The sequence below is a fragment of the Cygnus atratus genome, chromosome 6, assembly GCF_013377495.2.
Source record: "Cygnus atratus isolate AKBS03 ecotype Queensland, Australia chromosome 6, CAtr_DNAZoo_HiC_assembly, whole genome shotgun sequence".
NCBI lineage: Eukaryota > Metazoa > Chordata > Aves > Anseriformes > Anatidae > Cygnus > Cygnus atratus.
In genome coordinates, this window is record NC_066367.1 from 32,432,845 (window position 1) to 32,451,837 (window position 18,993).

Here is an 18,993-nt window from a genome sequence, read left to right on the forward strand (position 1 = left end):
GAGCTTCCCACGCACACCCGACCAGGAGCTGTGCTGTACATAAAAGGGGGCTCATTTATCAGCAGCTTCACAGATCTGGCCCATGGATGCAAGCAGTTTTGTCCTCTGCTCAGAAACGTATTCCTTCCCCCCTCCCATTTTTTTTTTTTTTTTTAAATATCAAGCTTAAGTGGGAAGCAGGGCAAGGAAAGCAAAAAGAAGGACCAAAAGGTGTCACGAATCTTGAATGGCTTCTGATATGCCTTCAAATAACATGTAAACTGACTCCTATAATGGCATTCCTACAGAGAGAGAGGAATATACAGCCATCTGTGTGTGCAAAGGCTTACAGATGTAATGGACATAACGTGTGTTTATAGCGTTACAACATGGACTGTGATGGACTAGAATTACTTAAGAAACCTGGTCAATCATAGGTCCACAGAACCTCTTCTCAATTATTGAAGATATATATTTTTAAGCCACAAAACTCAATCTAGCACAACACCTTTTTTCATGTTAAGGATGAAGCATTTCCTCCTCCGTCCCTGACCACTCATTTACTGGCAAGCAAAAGATATTCTGAAAATCCTGGAAGAATGTTTTTCCATATTCCATTAAGGAATGATTTCATTCATGCTTTCCGTTCTGAAAAGTTTCTTCTCGGATAACACAAAATAGAGAAAATTCATCCCAATACCAACAGTTTTCACGAAGACTAGAACCTGTGAACAATCACAACAAGACATCTGATGGAAACGTTAACTGTTAGAAAATCACAGTGCTGAAACAATTCATACTCTGTAGAAGCTAGGATTTGAAAATCTGTGGAAATAGCCCACACCCGGAATGTTAGGAAAGAAAAATCTTCTCAAGGCGCAGCATAAAATAAACTTTAAAGAAATTTATGTTAAGTAACTAAGAGTAGAACTACAAAAGTTGCAGATCAAACAAAACACAGGCTGTTACTTCCCCTTACATTGGTTTTCTAGCACTTGATTCCTTGTCTCATGTACGTTTGCTGTCTACTGAAGATTAGATTCTCATGGACCTCACACTCCTTTACACCACCAGGTCAAAACCCAGAAGAGAAACAGAACAACACAATCCTGTTACAACTTTTCACACTCAACCTATAAATACTTTTGTCTACTTAAGACCATAAAGGTTTACAAGTGTTGCACAAAGATTAACTAGAAGTAAGATTCGTTGAGAAGTTCCCCCCAAAGCTTGCTCTGCTGCACGCACCAGACAAGCCCCAGCCCCAGCATCTCTGAGGTTTCATACACTGAAGCCTTCCTCCATTTTTGGCAAAACTGGTTATAGAAACTCCCCAGGAAACTCTCAGGGAGACAACTGATTCCAAAGAAAAGTTTGCAGCTTTAAAACAAGACTTGGAAATCCTGAGCAGCCTCAGCTTTCCCAGCTCTCAGCTGAGAGGCTCTAGGGACACTCGCGCTCCCACCGCGAACAGCACAGCTTTCTCAAGTCTGATCCAAAACCTTTAATTCTCCCCTAGTATTCAGGAAAAAAAAAATAAAGGAAGAAAAAAACACGCACCTATTTTTGTAACCTGTATAAGGGAAATAAAAAAGGTGCCTAGCTTGGCATGTAAAAGGAGATACCAAAAAATCAACAAGGGAGACCAACCTTTTTTCCTTCACAATCACGTAAGCCAATTTACCCAGAGGGATCACAATCATCCGTGACCCTACTGATGCAAAAGAATTTGGGGTACACTAGAACAAAGCTTCTCACTGATGACAGTCAAGTATTGGTTAGCAACAGATCCACCTGGGAGCCACAGAAAACTGCATGAAAGCCTATAACAATGTAAAGTTGAAGTATGGAAAACACAAACACTTTCCTTCAAATCATTTTCCTTGCTAAAATTAAGTTCTCGTTTTGGAACTGCAGCAGGTTACACAGCCACTTACTTCAGCTCACCTGAAGAGCCATTAATCTGAACACCTGCAATTACCTGCCATCCCGAATGAGCTAATTCAGTGTTGTGCAAGTTCATACTAAGAAAAAAAACACGTTCACAACGATTACAGAAATACTGCTAACATCTAGATGTCAACCTAATCAAGCTAAATTCTGAAGTGGCGTAGGAAGAGCTTTTAATCGTGACTTTCAGGCTGTTCTATGTTCACCCATAGAAGAGAACAGCAAGAACTATTCAAATGCCCAAAAGACACACAGTAAGAGACTCCAGCCTACTGAGATTAAAAAATGACTAAAAAGCTTTTTCTTTCTTTGGCGTGTCGTTCATATACCTGAAATAAATAATATGGACTTATTTCCTTTTTGTATTTTAAAATGCACATAGTCCTTATACGCCCCTCAATATGAAGTATCATTCACAGAATGCATACAGAGTCAGTGAACATCATAAAAATCTACCAGTGTTTGAAGGATGTGAAAAGAACAGCACGCAGGTACTACCTCACGGCTCCGAAGAGAAGAGAAAGGGGTTCACATTAGCCAAGTTAAATCCCATTCAACATTACCATGGACAACTACTTCTTGACGCTAGCACTCACAATATTGTTTTACAGATTTCCCAACGAAGCAGCAATATACTTAAAACTAAGCCAGACAACACTATCGATTACAGAAAGAAAGAATCCTGGTTTTAACAGCTCTGCTAAACTGACTGAGCTCTTCAGATATTTCATTTCCGCATCTGTAACCTTATTATGTAATAAAGAAGAAACTGCTTCAAATAAGTAGGTTTTTTTTTTTTTTTAACTGCAATTAGGTATTTTACCTGCTCTTACTAGGCCCTCATTACCCTATTTTCTAGATAGCAGCTTTGGTCAAGCAAAGAACGCACAAGAACTTCTGAGGAATGCATCACTCAAAATAAGAAGTGTAATTCTGGAAGAATTTTTGCTGCGCCCATAATCTGATTGCCATGTCACTGACTTCACCCATTTGCCAGCTCCTGCTATATGACATATACTTGGACTATCCGTAAAGCATTTGACTAACTGTTAAAACATCAAATGACAGGTATTACATGATCTTCTTAACCTCTTCTGTGCTTTGTTCCCTTTGTGCTTTAAAAGCGGTTCTTAAAATGCGCCTAAGCTGTGCAGGAGGGTGCTGAAAAGCACAACTCAGCCATCTCACCCATCTCTCCCCCCTCATCCTTCTCCTTCCCCTTGATGCGAGCTGGCCAAAATACACACGTACACCACTCAGGTCAACAAACTGAACCCAGCTGAATCTGTAGCTACATGCATAAAACATGGAGGAAGACACCCTTGATATCTCTTCTACATCTGCCCTTTTGCTGATTAAGGTTATTAATTTACAATCCAAGGACTGTCTCTTCCCTGTAAAAAAAACTTGGATAACTTGTGCATTTTTCAAGTCTTGCCTATTCTAAACAAGAGAGCTTCTTTCAACCTTACTGCATTGGTTATGCTTTCTAAACCTCTTTTCCTGCTTTCAGTGGCTCTAACTTGTCTTGTTCACCAAAATTAAAGCAAGCACACAGTAACATAGCTGAAACCTCAGCTGGTCTGCACAGAGCACAAGACTTACATCATTTGTGTGCAGTGATCTTGCTTATACACAGAAAACGTGATGGGGTTTGCACTGAAAAAAAAAAGATGTGTGATTATGCTACCACATCCCATCCCACTACAGCACCTGTTTCCTAATTGTCTCAGGCATTAGATTTTTCCTTTATTGATTCACTACTTCACACCTTTATCTACTTAAATCAATGAAATCCAACAAGCCGAACTCTCTGGTGTGCTTTCAACACTAAACATCTTTGCCCACAATTTTATGGAGCAGAACGTCAGGGAAGAAAGAAGAACCTCGCTCTATCAAGTGCTTAAGAAACAGAAGTGAGAGCAGAACTGTTTGGGTTGTTTTCAAATAAACATGGACTGACAATAAAACACTACCTTAGAGAGATCTACAATGACTGGAAAAAAGGATAAGTAAATAAAACAGGCAGAAGATTTGGTCAGCATCATATAAAAGAATGCTAGAGTATGCCCTGTGCAATTAAGTTGATTAATGGTGTACTTATGTACCGATCCTCTCCAGGAAGATTTGTTTTTAACTCTAAGGTCCCTCGGTATACCTCTCCCATTAAAAAGACAACATGGTTTCTTACACAGCTATATTCTAGCATGCTGTTTCTGCTTGGCATCACTGAAAGCTCTGAGCAAGTCTCTAGACTCCAGTGCTCACGACCTGTATTTTGCAAGCCCAGAAAGACAGAATTACTAAAATGGGACTACCTGTAATGCACAAACACGCAAGATGGAAAGAAGCTTCTACTGGCACGTGGCAGAGTGCATTACAAATCTTGGCTCTGGAAGATAAATAGTGCATACAGACATCATATTACACTCTTGTATATTTCCATTACTTGCAACTACACACTCTCAGCCCTGCTGTGCTCACCTTCCTTCCACCCCACTGAATTCAAGGTTTTAATTCTTGCTCTAACTACAGGTATGACTTGAACATCTGTACGTTTAACATTTGTATGGAACAGACATATATGCCTGCTCTTCTGAAACACTGATTTGTTAACATCCTACACCAAATGGATTAGCTTGAAGGGAAGACAGGGATGTGCTTTCAAAAAGCAAGTGCCTGGATTTCAAATGAACACGCCCTTTCAGAAGAGTAGTGTAAATATGCATACCTACACTGCATTCACTAAGAAACTTCTTCCATTATTTTCAGGAAGATGGATGAGAAGTGAAACAGAAAGATAAGCCTAGAAACTCGCAGTGGTAGCTGAAGAGCAAGAGCTTTGAAAAGACACTACTGTTTCTCATCACAGTAAAACCCCAATGCATAGCAGCTAAAATAAAACACTCCATCTTTAAAACCATATGCAGGGAGCAGCTCGCAGAGCGGTTTTCACTTCCTGAGTGCTCTGCTGTAAGCGGCACGGCGTGACCCTTCCCACAGACACCTCCGAGGCTTTGCTACCGAGGTCTCCAGAGACACCAAAAGCCGTGCCACGGCGGAAAAGGAGGCTGAATCCCAAGGGCTTCCTCCCAAAAACAGGTTTTAGTCTATATATCACTGGCAATTCATCCTCTTCACCTCCTGGCTGCTGCTAGATAAAAAGAAGAGTTTCTAAAACGGATTTGGTTCAGGTTTGACACTGAAAACTGCCTTATAAGGTATAAAAGCCTGAAAGCAGGAAGAGGCTTTGACAAAACTAAGGAAGTTCCTCTGCGCTTGCTCACTAGCGGGGGAGGCTTTTTTTTTTTTTATCCCCTTCCACAGAGAGAAGTAACAGAGAATAAATGACCCAGACAGCGGCGACAATAACGGGGGGGCCCCCGAGTTAAAGCTACCGAGGGGGGACGGCTGCAGGCAGGCCCCTGAGCCCAGGCTGCCCCTCCAGGAGGGCTTGGGGCTGCTGCCCGGCTCCTGTCCGGCTCCTGCCGGCACAGCGCAGCCAGGCAGGGCCGGCGGAGGCCTCCCCGCTGCCGGGCACCGTGAGGGAACCGCGGGTGGACGTGCTCCCCAGCCCGGCCCGGCTCAGCCCAGCCCAGCCCAGCCCAGCCCGGCCCGGCCCCGCATCCCCGGCGCCCCCCGCGGCAGCACGGGGGGAACGCGCCCGCCTCTCCCCCGAGCTGTCAGCAGCCGCCCGCTCACCCCGTGCCGCAGTCCACCACGCAGGCGGGAAGCCGCCCGGCCATGCTCCTCGGTAGCGGCGGTGCTGGGGACGGCGGGCAGCCCTGGGCGCGCTCCGGCTCGGCTCGGCTCGGCTCCGGGGGGCGAGGGCACTTCCGCAGGGCGGCCGCGCCTCCTCCTCCTCCTCCTCCTCCTCCTCCCCCTCCTCCCCCTCCCCGCCCGGCCCGGCGAGCCCAAGATGGCCGACCCGCCCCTCCCTCCTCCCGCGGCGGCAGCGGCGGGCGCGACAACCCCAGCCCTCCCGCTCTGACGTCCGATCTCGCGGCCTCGCCGCTGCGCGGCGAGGAGAAGTGGAGCGGGCGGGAGGTGTTTTGTTTTGTTTTGTTTTGTTTTTTTTTTCATTCTATCTCTCTTGTTTTAAATATATATTTTTTTTATTTATTTTTTTTATACAGTCACCCACCCCCCGGCCGTCTTAAGGTTCTCCTCAAAGGACAGCATAAGGCCTCCTGTTGAGTCCCCAGCGGAAATAGTATTTTAACACCGAAACCCTGACAAAAGGCAGCATGGTGTTAAAAATGATGAGGGGATGGCTTCCTGCAGGCACTGCCACTGAGGGCCATGGGTGGCTGTCCCTGCAGCAGCACTGACAGACTTCTCCAGGAAAACCGCCACCAAAGGGCAAATACAGAAGTCGATGCTACTTGTTCTGCTTTTTGGTGTTTCCAGAGGCACCACAGAAGATACTAGGTGGCTGCCTGCAGCCCTGTTAGCACGCAAACCTCTCCCTTGGGAAGGTACCAGATGCCTCTCACCCTGCAGCCTGCTTCCCCTCTGCCATCTTGAAGCCCAAGAGCTTCTTCTCAGCCAGACGTCCATGGGAGTGTTGACCTGAGGTCTCATTCCTGCTCTGCTGCCCACCTTTAAGACCTCTGTGCTACAATCTCACGTAATCAGAGCCAGAAGCATAGATTCTGCTGCAGATATTTGTCCCAGAAAAAAATCCAATGGGATCAATGGTGTCCATTGCTTCTTGGGTTTGACCATAACCCCTTTGCCTGGGACACTGTAGCTTTGAACAGGCCAGGAGGCCATTTCTGATTTAGGATAATAAATTGCTCACAGTTCCCTATATGAGAGGCACCATGCTGCTATTTTCTGCTGAGCATAACTATAGTACGTGGCTTATTAGCATTACCCCTCCCAGCCTTTCATACACAGCAACATGGGAAGCCATGCTCTTCCCATTTCTGTTACCCTCTCTTTCCTGTAGCAAAAGCACATAAACCTTCAAATAAGAACAGGTCATACCCTTGCTCACAACAGAGCAAATGAGATGACAGAAAAGAGATGAATAGGTAAATCAAATCAATGTACACTCGAACTACAAGACTAAAAATTAGCTGTCAGCTGGAAATGACGATAAATAATGAGGGTTGGCTGTGCAGTTCACCCTACTCCCACACTCCTTTTGAAGAATTTTTAATCCCAAAAGGGGCAAGGATGCACCCTGTTGGGGTTTTGGTTTCAGATGGAAAAAAATAAAAACTGTTCAAGGGGTCACTATTTTCCTTCTCTTCCCACCTTTCACAGTCCTTCAGGCTTTGAAGAAGACTGCTGTGTCTACCAGATCTGGCCCAATTCTTGCCCCATGGTATACTGTAGCCACACATTTTTTGTTTGCTGTCAAAGTATTTTAATATTTTTGCTATTCTTGTATTGTGGCTTTCAGGTATTTTTAGCTTGCTGCTACAGCCGTGGCAACGTGGAGATGTGGGTTTGATGTTGTAATCTGATGTCGCAACCAAGACATATTTGGTTGCCCATCCAGAGGAGTAGTGTCAGGGCTCAGAGTGCACTAATTGGCCTTAATGGCATTAATCTGCCTCACCTGGGGTTTCTACCCCACACTCCCTGCCCTGAGCACAGGAGCCACATTGAAGCCCTGGGCTCTTAGCCCTTGTTTGAGTTATGGTGCAGTGTGTGTGGTTCCAGTCTGACTTCCTGGCCCAGTCTTGGGCCTACTTCATCCCTACAGACCTCCCTGTTGGTCACCGGGCTATGTCTGATGTTGTTTGCCGTTATTGTCACCGTTTCCTGGTTTGCAGTCTGATCTTCTGGATTGACTTTGGACCTGTTTCACCCTGTCTCGTGAACTTGTCTGATGATGTGGACTCTTGTTTCAACCTGGTCACTATCTTTGGTTCTGCCCAACTCGCCTCACTTAGGTGCTGCAGGATGTGCTCTAGCTGTTACTGCACCTGGCTCCATGTCCCTCAGAGAAATCACCAACCCTCAGTGCATTCTTTTAGTGGTCTTGCTTCCTTGTCCAAGCATTGGTACTTCTCACTTTGATGAGTTATCTTTGAATAAGGACAGCCTTGTTTCTTGAGTTGGCTCTGTTGTAGGGTTAGACAAAGGTCAGGGCCAGTGCAAAGGGAAGGGCTAAGTACATGCCCTTCAGGTTGAGATTGGAGGGCACAAAAACATCCCTTCATGTAGCAGCTAGACCAGTTCAGTTGTGAAGTCAAGCTACCATCTGGCTTCTGTGAGCTGCTAGAGTTTCCTGAGGAACACAGGCAAGGAATGGAGATACTCAGAACATTAACATTTTTATTTTAATATCAAAGTAAATTATGAATAGAACATAATGAGTCAGTTTGCAGATAATGAAAGGGATTTCTGAAGAATATTCTGTGGGCTGCGAGCTATCCTCTGCTAGAATGTGAAAGATGAATATCTGACAGATTTTCAGAGAAAGTGCAAATAGTCCCTTTCTAATGCATATGCCCATGTATGTGTACATAAGTACATATTTATCTAGAATAAACACAGCTAGTATATAAAGTACCATGTGGACTTTTCACTTTCTTCTTGGTTTTATCACCTGGTATTCAGGGTTATACATGCACTAATACAACTGCTACATCTGACAGCTGGAGCCCTGGAGTAAGAGAGCAGCTGAGTGCTCCATTTGCAGGAGTTCACGTAACCCCAAAAAGGAGAATGAGACAAGGGCCAAAAAGATGTGACATGTAGAAAGCATAGAGATGACAGTTCTTGTCTTTGTTGTACAGCTTGAGACCAAGGCACAGAAGGGATGAGCACTGCCTAATTAGCATGCCTAGCTGTAGTTTTGGTTTTGGACCGTGTAATTGTTAGTGTGCCATGGCTGACTATAATTTATTACCTAATATTTCCAAATGATACTCTAGCTAAACTTTGATAGTAAAGTCAGAAGACAGAGGTAGTAGAACTGCTCTAAAAGTATGCTGATGACTTTTTGCTGACAGAAGAACCTATATTCATACTATATCTATATTCGTCACTATAAAACTTTAAATCAAACACACAAGCACTCACTGTAATGCACTTTACCAAAAATATCCCATGGCTGGATTTTTTTTCACCGTGTCAATATGAGCATTTTCTCTGAACTTGCAGGACACAGGGTGAAAAAAAAAATACTACAGTTCATACAGAAAGTGAAACAAATCTGGTAGCTCCATTAGTGATCTCTTGTTATCAGTTGTGCTCTTCCTCAGTCTGTTTTAAGAATGATATTGAAAAAGAGCATGGCTGTTGCTTTTTTTTTTTTTTTTTTTTTTTTTTTTTTTTACTAAATTACTGTGGCATTTACAATTGAGAAAACAAAGTCTAGGACTTCTTTCAATATTGAGGTGCCAAGCCAATTGATGTTTTGCAAGGGAAGGAGTTGAAAGACTGAAGTCTCTGGCCATGAGCTCTCAAGTTTCATTTTATTAGTCTTTCCAGATGTGGCTCTTCAGGTGGCTGTGGACCAAGACCCCAGTCCAATAAACTAAAGGTGCAAGATTTCTCTCTAAGTAATATTATCCCACCTCATTGTACCACAAACATTTTTGCTGTACCGCTCATCAAAATTCAAATACATCAATTTAAATTTCAATACTGATTCCTTTACAGACCCTTTGTAGTTTCATGCATTGGTACCCCAATTATCTTTGTAGATATTTTTACTGTAGGAGTCTTGTGCTCAAATTACAAAACTGAGCCTATAAAGCTAAAACTCAGCTAGACCCAGCAGGATTGCAGTGATGAATAATATACTTCAAAACTTTCTTGCATTTAAATGTTTTCCAGCCCTTATTTATTTCTTCAGTCCAGGAGCAGTAGGAAAGGACATTTTGTCTCTTTGCATGCTATAATTTTCTGAATCTTTTCATCCTATTTTGGCCAAAAGTCCGTTCCAAACATATGCAAAGCTTTTAGCTGTTTCAGGATGTACCACAAATAGATGTTTTTAATGTGTAGAGGCAATGTCTTAGTATGTTCTCAATCTCTCCAAAGGAATTGGAGTAAAACCCCAAATTGTTTTTATCTGGCGCTGTCCTGTATAGCAGCCTTAATTCAGCAGTATCATCATCCTATGATGCACAATTGTTCAGCTTTTATAAGCACAGTTGGATTGCATGTGACCTTTTCTTGAATATCCATGATAAGAGAAGTAATTATAATTGGAGAGCATACTCCTTGTGTTGCTTTTAGGCAGTTTACAATGTAAATAGAGAACAAGAGAATGCAGATGAATACAAATGGGTAAGGAATGAAAAGAGAAAAGTTGAGAAGTAAAGTGTTCCTATTAGTCAACAAGTAAACACACGAACAATCTAACAGTTTGACTCGGAGGTAATTTTCAGACAACTTTCTGCAATTTTATATTACACAAAAAAAAAAAAAGTCTTTGGACCCCAATCTTTTGCATGAAGTGGGTACGACTTAGTAGCTCTGGCAGCATTAGATATTGAAATTTTGCAAGTCCTTCAGCTTGGAGAAATGCAGACCTAGACAAAAGCATTACAGATCACGTACTGAACTTAGTGGGAAGCTTTTCAGCATCCTGCTCATTCTGGATCATTTTCATGCAGGTAATGGCCTGCCCTTGTGCATGCAGAAAGAGCAACTCTGTGATTTCACATATAGATTAAGGCCCAGGAAACACACTGAAGTGCAAGGAACAAGAAGAAACAAAAGGAAATAAAGTCGCAGGGGTGCTGCAATTTTGGAAATGCCCAGGAGAGCATGATTAAAACAAGCTGAGAATCTGAGCTTGCCCAGGTCAGCGTGTTGCCACTTAAGCTGGTATAAATTGAACTTAAAAGGTGGGTTAATTTCCAGTACATCACACTGAACATACCTTAAGGCCAGGAATGACTGACAATAAAAGCTAGAGCTAAAAGCCTGATTTACCAAGGTAAATCAGGTCTCAGTTGTCCATTAGACAATATTCACTTTATTGCATGCATTTCTTATGAAGTACATTGCTTAATAATTTATCCATCATGTTCTGAATATTTTAATATAAGTAAGTTTTAGCAATTGTTGGTGGACTCATACAGAGAGCTAAACAAGAAAACTCTTTACTGTGATATTTGACATATGTAGATCCCTTCCAGGAAGGGCCACAAGCAAAATTACAATGTTACTGGCCGATTTTGGCATAGCTATAGTAGCAGCCATATGGGAGACATGTAATTTCATGGAGCTGCACATGGTGAAGTCATGGCAAATTATCAGGATCTCATTTGGTGTGGCTGCTCTCCAAGATTTCTGACTTAGATGAACTAAAAACATTAACTTTCAAAATATATTTAGTCCAATGATATTTTTTCAAAATAATGAACAGGAAAAAAAGCCTATGGTCCTTTATACACTGAAACAAGTAAGGAGTGAGAGAAACTTACAAACAGGAGCCTGTTTATACCCCTTGATTATTATGGTGATGACACCACTACTGCCTATTGTATTTGCTAGGAATAGCAACAAAATGTGCATCAAAAAATAAACCAGAAAATACAAAGGAAGAAGTAGACTGAAAATGTGATGACTTAAATAGAAACTCAGTTTTCTGGACAGAGCCAAAATCTGCAAAAGTCACGCTGTCTGGAGAAACACTGAATTCCTGTTAAAGCTTGCTTTTGCATTCAGAAATACTTGTCTGTATGCTACTATTCTGTGATTTCTCGTAACAAGTATGTCTTGTTCCTTTACAAAAGTTTGTGTGAGGGCATTAGCGGAGTGATGCAGCAGTATTCCCAGCCCAGCCAAATGCCATCTGATTCTCTGCCTTTGTATTGTACCCGTACTGCACAGACTCCACACGCTCACACCTGGGAGATGAGGAATAAAAGCACATAGCTTGGCCATGGTCAGGAAATCTGTGCTTTCTTATGTAATAGAGCTGTTCTTACATGTTCCGAGTTGTATCTGCTTTCTTGGCTGGAACAAATTTGCATTACTACCTTCTTCATAAGACTTCTAGATAGTACACACTTAAGAGGAAACTTCAAGCAATCACAGTTGAGGAATCCACTTGCCTTAGTGGATGTATGGAAGGCATCAACTTCCATGTTCACCATGTCATGAAAAATTGATTCAACTAAAACTCATAACTTGCAAACATGTAAAATACCGTTTTTAACTTAGTGTTTTTTCTTATTATTTAAAAATGTCAGTCATGCTAAATCACACCAGTAAGTCTGAAGTTTAGCAGGCACTGCAGGTATCTGTAACCACTGAGATTTCCAGCAAAGCAAAGAAGCTCACTGGAGTAAAACCAAGCCTTGAAGAAGTGACAAGTACAATTGCAAGAGAAGTGCCAGATCACAGATTCTTAGAACACAGGAAATAAATATCCAAGAGAACCACCTCAGAAATGCAGGAGCATGATGATTCATAGAGCATGCAATGATGCCATGGCTTTTTGAGCAAAAGCCCTGCTGTGACAAGCCTTTAGAGTTACTCAAACATTTGAAGCTGCAAGCAATTGAATCTATGATAGGTAAACAAGTTAGTCTCTGTTCTGAAACACTTGTTCAGACTTTAAGAGATGTTCACCAACTTTTGAGAAGGTTTTGCTGCCAATATTTGACCTCCCATTCTAAATTGCTTTTCATAAGAGGATGCTTTAGAAACACTCACATTGCACCTTTTGGGCATTTTTCCTTGTTTTGTGGCTTTTGAAAAAAAATATGCTCTTCAGTTGATCCAGACTACTGACTCGTCAGATTAGCTTTTAGAAGAAAAAAAAATTAAAGACCACAAATATCCTTGTAGTGTCATGTTATTCATTTTGTATTTAGTTCAAGAAACTAGGGGAGGAGACTTTGGAGCTCACATAGACAGATGCCCTTCTCTGGATCAAGCAGAGTGCTAGTGAAAAATGGTACCAGCCTTTCCAATCGGCTGGATATTATAGCATCCACAGTTCTATTGGCTAAGCCATGAATAAGTACTCCCTAATTTGCTTCAGACAAAATGAGACGTAACTAAAAATATCCTCTCTGATGGGTTAAATAATGTGTCTGCTTCCTCTCTAGCAGAATAAGGAATGCTCTCTCCAACAGAGCTGGGGGCACGCAGCATCTTTTTCAATTATCACAACTATGTGGAGCCCAAGTTTGACTATTAGTCAAGTAGGTCAACAGTGGAAACCCTTCAAAAACACTGTGTTCTTTACAAAATAAATCTATTTCTAGTGACAATGCTGCATGCGTAAAAGTGGAAAAAATTTCAAGGCACTATTTCTGAATGCTCAGTACCTCTACAATAGGTTTATTCAGTCTATTTGGTAATACATAGAGAAAGAAACTCTTAACACATTTCTGTGAACTTGACATTTCTTGCTCGTCCTGCTGAAAGACTGCAGGAAATTTTCCAAAAATAATACTTTAATCAAACATAAAAAATAATAAAAGTTGATTTGCAGTTCTACAATGTTGCGTTAGATATCATCAGGATTTTAAGGATGTCTTTGAAGAAGACCACAGAAAATTTGTGAGAATGTGCTCGTGTGTAGTATCTTAAACATAACAAAACCAACAAGCGTTTTATCCAAGTGTTTCACTCACTCTGCTGCTTTTGAAAAACTGTATTAAGCAAATACTGTGGCAAATGTTATTAATGAATGTGTTAAGTGAATGTGAAATTATAATGAATGTGTTAAGTTGGGCAACATTTTATAGACAAACAGGTAACATGAATTGTGTTAGCCCTTACTGCAAGAACGAGGACATTAGAATAGTTATTTGGAGCACTACATGCTTTTTCAAGTTGGTGTGCTAGCTTGAAAGCCTGACAACTTGAAAACCAGCTAGCTTAACCTTTAATGACAAAATGTTTTGAAACCTTACTATCTGAAGACAATGCACTGGCAAAGCCCAAAATCCATAGCACTGTCAGTGCAATTTTTCATCTGATAAACTTTTGGTTTTGGTGTAACTTAAGAGTCTGCACTGAAAAGACTATAGCTACTTTTTACTTTATAGGATGTGAAAAACAGAAACTTTCCTGGATTTCCCTGTGGAATAACTTCCAGTTTAATCCCTTTGCATGTTCTACATACAGAACCTACATACACAGTATGCCTCCCATGGCAATACTGTGAGAATCAGTACAGAACATTTGTTCCTTTGCTTTAGGCCCGTTTTATGAGAATGCCTGACTTATCTTGAATATCATGCATGCCCAGCAAGGGATCAGTTAACTATTAGCATATTGGGCAATACTTCAATTCACTTTCAATCGTACCTTATGTTGCAATTAGCCTCAGTGAATCACTGTGATTATTCATACAGGAATGTACAAAAACACAAATATCAAAATCTGTTCTATGTTCTCTTGAACATACAGGGTCAGATTATATGCAAACCACATAGCATTGTGCTAAGGAAACTGCCTGGCTTGACTTTTAGAAAGTTGCTTTTCTGGGAATATTCAGTGTAAGAAAAAATCACATTCAACTCCCCATCAAGAAACATTTTTTTTTTCTGATTGAATCTCCAGACAGAGCAGGTACCCACACATGCACTTCAGCTCGCTTTTGGTATTCTTGCCAACACGTGTGAAGGTTACGCATGCAGTCCCTTCCTACGCTTTTTTATTTTTCTCAATAGCATGGTGAATGTGGGATTCAGAGCACTTCTGAAGGCTTACTTTCCATTTACTTTTTGTTTTGCTTGGATAGGCTTCCAAATGGTCTTTTAAATTGCCTTTTCTAACAAATTAATTATGATCACAATTTATCAACTGAAAATAATTGAGTAATAGCAATTTAGTAGTATTTCCAGTTTGGGAAATCCCATTACCAAAAATAATAACAATAATAATAAGCCTGTAAGAGTAAAGAGACTCAAGTAAGTGACAACAACTATGCCAGGCAAGTTGTTTTACTAGTCTGTAATCTCATTAGTAGATAATATTTGCAAGTGATGTTCAGTAGGAAGCAGAAAAGGCTCTGGAGTCCAGTTCATTTTCTAAAGCTATTAAAAGCAATACCTGATAAAAAGCTACATTGCAAAAATATTTGTGGGTTTTGCTTCTAAGACATCTGCAGCATAACATTTTTCCTTTAAGTACTGGTAGTTTTCATACTAATGAGCATACATTTTATTGCAAATAATACATTTCTAAGCACTGAAGTCTTACAGCTTTGTCATATGATGAAACAGGTAATAGTAACCATATAACAGCTCAGCAAGGGTCAAAAATATGAAACGTTAGTAAATATATAAAAGAAGACTGAGAGCAAAGTGGAAATCATAATTATCATAGTCTAACTCAAAATATGCCCTGAATTTGATGTTTTAATTTCAGTATCTCAGAAATTGGATCAGAAGTCTGGGAAGGCAGCAAAGGTAGTTGAGCAATAGAACCATTGCCTCAAGCAGTGGTGGTTTCATGCAAAGCGAGACTTGGGATGTGAGGACACACCAAGGACAGCTGAGGATGACTATGATGACTTTAAAACACAAATGGTGCAAAGAAGGTGAAGTGGAACAACTAGTAGAAGCTATGCAATAAGATTATTAACCAGTGGGCTAAGAAAGCAAAACAAAGCGTTTTCTTTTACACTGAGAAACTACCTAAATAAATCCTTAGCAGTTAATGTTTTACAGTACAACTGGGTTTAACAAAGGAATTAGACAAGTTCATAGGTCCATCAGGGGCTATTAAATATGTTGGCTGAATTACGGACTTCCAGATAAGGATGCTGTAAACCATTTATTTCTAAAACCCACAAGGATGTTCCATAGAAACAACAACTGTGTAATTGCCCCATTTCCAATACCCTTTTCCCAGGTATCCATTACCAGTTGTCATAGAGACCTGATTCTGAGGTAGATGGATTTTTGGTCTAACCCAATAGAATAGTGCAAACACTCTGCTGTGTTCTCTACCAAGTCTAGCCCTGCACACCTGGACTGTGTCCTTCCCCCAGGGAGAAAAGAAATTGATCGAAACTGAGTTTTTCAGTTTAAATTTTAATATAATTTCTTCTGCTGCTTAGTCCTTTACATCTTATTCATCAAAGATCTGATCCAAATCCTTCTGAAGAAAGCATTTATCTAAAATAAACAGATAAAATTTCTTTTGTAAAGTTCTAATGTGAGACTTACTGAAGTATTTTATTTCCTTTTTGGGATCTGATCAATTTCATCCAAATCAGCTATTACGTTCTTGTAAGTAGAACATGCAAGAGCAGAAACTAAATTCTAATTCTCTTTATAAATGCAATTTAGCAGGTCTGTAAAATAAAATCGAAGATATTTTCTCTTATGAAAATATTACAGTGCAGCTGGGAAGTAGATATAATTTTGCCTTGCCTATAAATGTGCTATTTATGTAACTGTAAAATATTCACCACAACAGATATAAATATGCAATATATGTATACTGGCAATATACTTAGAGTTTTATTACATGGGATTACTCAAACTAATTCTAAAAGGAACAGTAAAAAAAGGGGAAATCATAGTAGTTTCTTTCGGAGAAGACACAAGATCATCATGTGTACTTGTACAATAGGAAGCAAATTACTTAGTCAAGAGCTAAAAATATGAGTCCTGTGATATTTCTAAGTGTAAAAAATGCAGGCCTGTGGGTTTCTTACAATGTTGACCCATTTTTATTCAAATGCCTCAAGAACCACAGCCTAAGTGCCTCATCATGTGATGAAGAAATGTCTGGCACTCCACCTTAAGATCTGCAGTTTGCTTGCCTCAGTCAAAATGTTTAAAACTGAAACAATACCAGCTTGGATTTAGCTGTGTTGCTGCCCTGAGGTGCGAACTCCATAGCCTCATAAAGAAGAAAACTAGCATACAAGGGAGGACATATGAAGCTACGCTCAAAAAGACAGTTTCAATTCATCATTGGGATTTCATATCCTTTCCACTAAGAGACTGAGAAGAAAATACATAAAATCGGTGCATCTTCAGATATTTTGCCGTCCCTTGCACCAGTCCCTCCACTTTCCAGGTACAACAAACTGAGCTGAGCTTTATTATGCCAGGCCTTCCTTCAAAGGTGAGGTCACTTTTTCCAGAGTTTTTCTTCCACTGCATGATCAGGTAGGACAGAAAACATTGGGAATCTGCACTTTTTGTGTTGCTGTGGGTGCTCTCTCTGTTCACGTAAACGTATGCAGCTTGATTTTAGTAAATTATAGAACAATCAGTTCATTTTAATATGTTGTGCATAAAAATTTCAAAATGTTTTTTAGTGAAAGCACCATTAGTTATAAAAAGTTGTTATGTGTAGTCTCTCTGTCAGTGCTGTAGTCATAACTTCTTGGCTGTCTTCTCAGGTTTTGCCACATATTAACTAGGTGACCTTGGATAAGCCATGGAAGTTTACCAAGTTCCAGTATAAATACTTAGAGGAAGGATGTGCAAGATCAAAATAAAATTAGATGCTGTGAGATGCGTACACACTTTCATAATTACATTTTATATTATTTTCAGCTCCTCCAAATTCCACAGAAAGCACTATTTCTAGAGAACTGTTTTTTTTTTTCCCTACAGCTTTAACTAATTAATTTTATCTATAATCTCTTTTGAAAGTTGTGAAGTCAAAATTTAATAATGAAAGCACCATTCTGCATATTTTGTCTTGAAGGCAGAAGACAGTAAGGACTGAAGCACAACATATCAATACAGTATCAGTTATATATTCAATATTTTTTTTTTGAAATAAAAAGTTTAAACCAAGAGCATAATTCACTGCATTCCCTGTATTGTTTAAGCTATAAATGCTTCAAGGCAGGTACTGTTTACCATACTACTTCTAACAGTTTTATGTGGCATCAAACTTGTTGGATGTCTCTTAGTGCTACCACATGCAAATAAAAATACAGCTATATTAAGAAATGAAGACTCACTAAAAGAAAAAAAAAAGTTTAATTAGGACTATAATTTCTTAGTTCTTTTCCTATTAAGAAGCAGCTTTTCTTTGTATCATCAACAGCTTATGCATCTCAAATGTAACGTAACACTTTGTCTATCCAGTTTCACTTTTTTATTCTGTTAAAACTGTGTTGATAGCAAAGTAGCAATCTATTTTGAGAATTTAATTAGTTGCCGCTACTTCCTTGTCCTCTGAGATTTTGTATCGCAGGCTGCAGAGATCTATGTCTTCATGAAACAAAGCTTCTGCCACCTCAGTGTATTTCAGGACATTTCTCAAGGGCCTCGCTCACTGTTTTTTTTTTCTTTCTTTCTTTCCTCTTTTTGACGTACTAGTTTCAAGCTCCCTCCCACTTCTCCAATCTAGTTCTTTAGCTTGTGCTGTTCCTGCGTGCGTTGCTTTGGTTTTGACCTGCTTATCTCCCTCCGGTACCTCACTGTTTGGAAGAGACCGCATAAATGCTGGACGATGACTTCTAACCGAAGGAAATTCTCTTCCATCGAGGCTGTTCTGTCCCATTTTTGTTCTGGGAGCAGGCTGTATGGTTCTGCTGAAGCCCGCAGCCGCCGTGCTCTGCACAACCTGGCACGGCGCTTCCCAGCCACAGGGGGGTGACCGATGCTTCTGAAGAAACAACTAAAACCCCCGTTCTACCACCCCTTCTCCCAAGCTCAAGAAATCTGGGTGTAGCGAAACGGCAAGGTTTCAAAGCTGTTTATTTATAATTATTTAGCGTGCTAACGGAGCTAGCCCGGCCGGCGAGGCAGGGCTCTGCTGAGCACCTCGCAGCCCCTTCCTCCTCCAGACGCCTGCTGAAGGCCTAATGCAGCCCTAGGGCGGCAGTGGGGAGAAAAGGCCCGCAGAGGGCCGCATCGAGAGGCGACAAACCCCCTCGGGCTGCGGGGTGCGAGGGGGAGCCCCGGCGCCGCCATTTCGGGCTGAAGGGCGCTGCTCCCGCCGAGGGGCGCCCGGGCAGGGCTGACGGGCGGCTGGACGGGGCCGGGAGGCTCGATGGGGCCGGGTAGCTGGACGGGGCCGGGCGCCTGGACGAGGCCGGGCGGCTGGACGGGGCCGGGCGGCTGGACGGGGCTGAGAGACTCGATGCGACCGGGAAGCTCGATGGGGCGGGACGGGGCGGTCGCTCCCGTGCTCGGGGCT

At 41.3% G+C, this 18,993-nt stretch overlaps 1 protein-coding gene across 1 annotated transcript in view; it reads right to left on the reverse strand.

The window, feature by feature from the left end:
- ACTR3 (actin related protein 3) overlaps nt 1-5,818 on the reverse strand; it is a 29,825-nt gene extending 24,007 nt beyond the window's left edge. The window contains exon 1 of the mRNA XM_035556137.1: nt 5,632-5,818. Within this exon, the coding sequence (XP_035412030.1) occupies nt 5,632-5,675 (44 nt within the window). The 5' untranslated portion in view covers nt 5,676-5,818. The remainder of the gene's footprint in view (nt 1-5,631) is intronic.
- Between the last annotated feature and the right edge of the window lie 13,175 nt (nt 5,819-18,993).